The sequence below is a fragment of the Agrilus planipennis genome, unplaced genomic scaffold, assembly GCF_000699045.2.
Source record: "Agrilus planipennis isolate EAB-ADULT unplaced genomic scaffold, Apla_2.0 scaffold201, whole genome shotgun sequence".
Lineage (NCBI taxonomy): Eukaryota > Metazoa > Arthropoda > Insecta > Coleoptera > Buprestidae > Agrilus > Agrilus planipennis.
In genome coordinates this window covers 261,021-267,002 of record NW_020439103.1, presented here as the reverse complement: position 1 = coordinate 267,002, position 5,982 = coordinate 261,021, and the positions used below count along the sequence as shown (strand labels likewise).

The 5,982-nt window shown below is 34.8% G+C and overlaps 1 protein-coding gene across 1 annotated transcript in view; it reads right to left on the bottom strand.

The window, feature by feature from the left end:
- Nucleotides 1-234: 234 nt before the first annotated feature.
- The window catches only part of LOC108740620 (lachesin-like), a 49,094-nt gene continuing 43,346 nt past the window's right edge, over nt 235-5,982 (bottom strand). Inside the window, exons 4-8 of the mRNA XM_025977501.1 lie at nt 2,418-2,576; nt 1,772-1,900; nt 1,275-1,412; nt 397-546; nt 235-332 (exon numbers count right to left, since the gene is read on the bottom strand). Coding sequence (XP_025833286.1) covers nt 235-332; nt 397-546; nt 1,275-1,412; nt 1,772-1,900; nt 2,418-2,576 — 674 coding nt within the window. The remainder of the gene's footprint in view (nt 333-396; nt 547-1,274; nt 1,413-1,771; nt 1,901-2,417; nt 2,577-5,982) is intronic.

Sequence of the window (5,982 nt, the reverse complement as noted above, 5' to 3'; positions counted from 1 at the left end):
GTAACTCATGAACATTCTCCAATTGAAACGTTCTTTACTTATGCTATTGTGCAGAAACTTTAATTTGCAAATTTGTGTTATTGTTTTGTAATTTTTTTCTCATTTTGTAAAATCCTCTTTGTGATATTTTCTTTCGTGTTATATTTTTTGTTGCATAAGTTGGATAATCCGGGACATTAGTCAAGTCAGTTCTTTTGTTTTAAATCTTATCTTAAATCTAAATTACCGCCAAGCTTAACGTATCATGCATGTTTTATCGAAAAAATTGTGACACTCACCGCCGCCGTCCGGATCACCCGTTGTTTGATGAATGGCGGTCGGCCTAGCAATTTCTGAAACAAAAGAGCCACTTGAAAAAGGCTATCGATACCGAATTTTCCAATAAATTTCACTTACGAACAAGCCTGATGGTTCCATCGGTGTCGCCGAGAGAGTTTTTTGCCACGCATTTGTAGCTGCCGTAATCGCCGTGACTAAGCGACTTTATCGCCAGCTTCATCTGCACTTTGTACGAAGATTCTATTATCGTTGGTTCGTATTTTGCACCTGAACGTGAAAGAAAGAAATTTTCACTCGAAGCAATCACTTTACTTATATCTAATACTAGACAAACTAATCAATATGGAAGAAGACGTTTCAAACCGCGCCATCCTTCTATTTCGTTCAAAATGTTATGTATAGGTAGTTCAGAATCTCATAACCCTTAACCTTGACAAAACTCCGCCCATTCATTGATTGACGTCACTGTTTACAGTTTATCTCAAGCTCCAATTTATGGTTGTACGACAAGGCACATGGTTAGTGTCCCAGTTAATGTCTTCATAATGCACTTACAATATTAATACAAGAAGGTACGCTTCTCGCGCATGTGAAGGTTCATGGGGTTTTGAACTAGCTCTATGTAAACTATATTCATTGACTTAAATGTTAATATCCATTCAAAAGAACTCTACATGGATTTTTATTTAAAGATTTACAGATTTTATTGAATGCTTATTAACATTATTGAAATCTAGCTTGATGATATCTGATGAGACGCCCTTTGCGAATAAGTACGATGAATAATTCTATAAAATTTCACAAATTTGCCATTTAATTTGCTCTACTTATTTAATGAATCCATTTGAAGTTTTTATAGTAGCTAATAAAGCAAACATTTAGACAATTGTCGTGCATTATGACTGTTAGGGGCTTTTAAATTGCTGGTATTACATTAAATGGAAATTACGATAATTATTACTTCACAATTCCACTATAAGGACATATTGACTTACTTTGGGCAATTATATCTCCCGAGTCCTTTGTCCAATAGTTAATTGATTTCGGATATGCTTCTGAATGGCATTCCAGTGTAACCATTTGACCCTCGTGCGCACCAATTAACTGATTTTGAATCCATATCATTGGCGGAACTGTTAACAACGGCCGAAATTAGGTACTTTACAAATTTTGATACTACCTACTGCATACTAAAAATTTTTAGCAAATTGAATTTATTTCTGTTGAATAAAAAGCAATTTAAATAACTGACTATGGAATTGCTAATACAATAATTTATTAAACGAGACTTTATTTCTAAGACTAATATATCTTGTGAAAAACAACGCCAAGTATACATAATTCTCTAAAAAAAATTAAGATACAATTAATTATATTTACTTGGTATTCATGAACATTTAATTTCAGTTTTGATAAATTAAAAACGCTGCCAGACTTCCACTAATTAAGTTGAAAAACCCTATCAACTTGTAGAGTAAATTTGTAGACTTACAATTGACGATGACTGTTATTCTTTTGCTGACAGACGGCGGAACACCATTTGAGGCAATACACAGGTAGTGACCCATTTGCCTCCTGCTGACCTGCGTGATATTGAGAACGGGACCACTGAAGCTTGCAACTTGTAAATAAACGAACAAATTGTCAATTTCCCGTAATAAACCAGCTAGTAAACGAAATAGGATTTACTGAGCAGTTGATTGATTTGGAAATAACCATTCATAACAAATGGACGGTAGACAAATTACTGACCAATCTATTTTTCTATTATCTGCCTTAATAACATTTGAAATACTTCTAACTTTTTGTTTCCGTCGCGATCACCGTCCACGTTTCACACCCTTACAGAAGCGTGATCCAAATGCACACTTAATCTTTTCGAGTTTTCAAATTAACCGTGAGTCTAAATGTGGTGTAGGTTTGGTTGCATACATCCTAATGACGTTATGACAATTATGTTTTTGTTTGACGCGCATAGTTGGTTGTATATTAAAATATTACCTATATCTATTTGCATTACCTATATTCATTCATTCAAGATCTTACAGCTTCATTATTATTCAATTAACAATTTCATGTGTGTGGTAGGTTATTACATATAACTTTGGTACGGTGCATATCATTAATGGTTTGTTTACCTTGTTGTCCATTAGGCAAGTATATGTTTTCATTATTTTCCCTTTTCCAGGTAATGGTCGGCTCGGGAGATCCGCGGGCTGCGCATCGTAAACTTATTGATGCACCCTCCCTCACAATCACATCCGAACTGGTCGAATGGTCCAATATGTCTGGCGGAACTGAAACAAAAGACGGGGTAAGTTTGAATGCTTCAAAGTACTTAATTCAATAAACTCTAACAAATCCTACTATTTTAATTATCTACAGCTGTATGTAGATGTAGTTTAGGCAGAAATTTGAAGAGATTTCTTATTTCCCCACCTGCTAATGTCCTTAAGTTTGAACATATTTGAAACGGCATCATAAACTTTTATGAAGAAAGAAAGTGCAAATAAATCTGGGGAAAATTCTCGTAAATTTTACTAGGTATACTAGTACTAGTAGTTTATCTAGATATAGATATATGATAATGCTCTAGCGTAGATTTGTCTATGTGTTTGTCCATCACTGAACTGAAAATCGCACAAAATATGCATGAAATTAAAAACTAGGGTTTTGTAAGATTTCATCCGATATTATTAAGCAGTTTAAACGCTACCAAAAGCGTTGTAGACCAAATCGACATAATTGAGATAAATAATTGTATGACATTCTGGAATTAACTGAGAATTGAAATATTTAATCAAAAGATGGATACAATGCTTAGGCTACTTTCCCTATCTAGGATGTTTCCTTTAATCACAATAATCTTCAATTAAAAGTCGCTAATTTTGACGTGGAAGCAAACGATTGCAAAGAGGTCTATGTTCGGGTGTATGGTTGGTTGAATATACATTGTATTTATAAATAACAAATTTTAAAGATCAGTCAATAAATCTTCAGACGAAGAACAGAGTAATCCAATCAAGGTTGCGTCTGTTCGTTCCTGAGTACGGAACCCTATACGTCCATTGCCTATGTACTTAACTTTGTCTTTGGAAAGCGGAAATATTTAAATTTAAACCAGTCCCAAAAGTAATTATGTTTATTCATATGGATACTCTCCTTTTGATGTTCTACATAGAAAGCTTTTGCATTTTGAGCAGTTATAAACAACAAATACTAGTAGATTAATAATTGAAATTGATTAGTTGAATAAATGGAAAAGTTTTATTTGGTTTAGTGACAACAAATTAGTTTGGAATTCTACCTTTTGCTTGCTTACAAACCAAATAAAAATTAATTTAAATAATTCAGGGGACCGCGCGTGTATTTTGTTTGATTATGCTCTGTGAAGCTAGAAAGCCTTTGAAGCGTTGCTTTAATGTAAACATTTTGGCCGGGTTACAAATTCATTATTTAAATAATTTCGGACAAAATTAAAGTACAGTAGCAATGTTGATCAAATTATTATTTATTTGTTCATCTGTTTTAATGCTAAAGGAAGATCTACGAAAAAGCTTTGAATAAAATCAATGATAATCGCAGATACTCTGCGGGCCGGATTAACCCTTTTGTGATTTTTTTTTATATTCTCAACCCAAGCACATGTAAAAGTAGAATCTATGATTGCAAACATTGAAACTTCTGTGACGATGTCCTTAAACATCCTTACAGAACGGAAAAGTATTCTAATGTTAAATGAAAAAAATATTTGAAGTCGATATATTTTAATGTGATGTGAGTTGGGTTAGGTTAGGTTAGGTTAGGTTAGATTAGGTTAGGTGAGGTTATGTTAGGTTAGTTGGGAAATTTTTACGTTCTTCTAAAATCATTGGAGCATACCTTGTATAGGTATCTAATTTTATTAATTTGTTTCATATTTCGAAACATAAAAAGGAATAAATTTTCCCCACAAAAAAAATTAGCATTTGCCAGATTATGTTTGCCTTCCTAAAGTACCCGTATCCATGACCCGCAACTGGGTTTAATATTCGTGCTTCCAGATATTAAAGATGGTGTGAACGTATCAACAAAGAAAACTGACACTCAATAATATCATCACAGCAGGCTGACTGTTAACCTTCCGCACAGGAATACGAAATCCACGGGCGGAAGCCTTCAAAATGACAAATTAAATAAACTTAATCAGTGTAAGTAATAAAATGCAAATTTATGTAAATAGCGTTACGAACGCGATACTGTTCCCAGTCGGTGTTCCGTATATTTTGCGATGGCTTAATTCGACTTCTTTGTTCTATAAACGTAATAAGGCCCACAAAAAACACATTCGTATAGCCACCAACTTAAAGGGATCTGAACTGATAACGACGGCGTCACTAATATACAAAATTAACGCCCTCGGTTCTCCATTGTAGTTCCTTGAAGAAACACAACGGACCTTCTTGACTTATGCCTGCCTTATTTACTTTATGGCACAATCATTTATGAAACATTTTTCACACAGTTTCTGTTAATGTATTTCATATTAAAACATTGATAAATTAAGTGAAAAAGCTGTAGCGCCGACCAAGCATAGAGCCCGGGACCGCTTGTATGACAATCGACCACAGATACCCCTCGACCATTACCGTTCGTCGAGTATTGTGATGACCGCATGTCTTGCACGGAATCTCCGAATTTGAACAGCATTTATAGCTACACAACAGCATAAACGATTAAAACGACGACAAACCGTCAACTTTGTGGCATTAATTGAATAATTTTTTACAATTATTTGGAAGCAGGACAAAATGTGGCTTGGAATAAATAACTTAGGAACCATGATTAGTTCTATATATAGCAGGCATTGGATCAAAAAGCAATTTACTTCGATTTTAAATTGTTACAAAATTTAATTTTTGATTTGCATTTTGTGCATTCATGATAGCCTGCGACCTAAGGTGGAACAACAATGGCAGTCGTATCAACTGTATCATTTCAGTGATTTACATTTTATTGCGAACGGGCTTCCTTTTAATGGACCTTCACGGCAGTAATAAAAAGTGTAACGCATCCTTTGCATACTTTACAACGCCATAAAAACTACAAAAGCTCCATGTAGATAGCACGTTGGAAGCAAAAAGTTGCACTGTGCATCCAACTCTGTTTGCTCTTTCAACCCCTCCAGCAATTTTTTGAAAGCGCCATTTGTATATCGCAAACCGAGCGAAAATGTAAACGAAAATCTTCGCGTTTTGTTATTACAAAAGTTGCAACCAATCTGTTTTCTGTGTCACTGAAAATTGGTTATTTCAAAAACGCCACATGAATAGGTACCTACTCCATGGTTGCTGTAATCTTAAAGAAAACGGTACCGTTACCGTTAGGTAATAGTAAAACCTCAAGCAATGGACAAGTTCTCAAAACAGCAGCGTTTGGTAATAAAAAGGCAACAGATTCTTGTATCGATTTCAGCCTTTTGCAAAAGAATGAAAATCTGTAATAAATGGTGGAGCATACGTAATCCTAAAATGTAGCATCGTACTACAGATGGCGTTTACCACGCCATTTGTGGTATTTTCTAAAACGCACTGTTAAGCCAGCAGGTAAAAGTTGGTCTGTGTTCTGTCGGAGCTGCCTGCGACACGCTGATGAGATCCAAAAAGATCGAAATCGCGATCCGCGTCTGGCAGTTTCGACAGAATACAGACCACTTCGAATTAT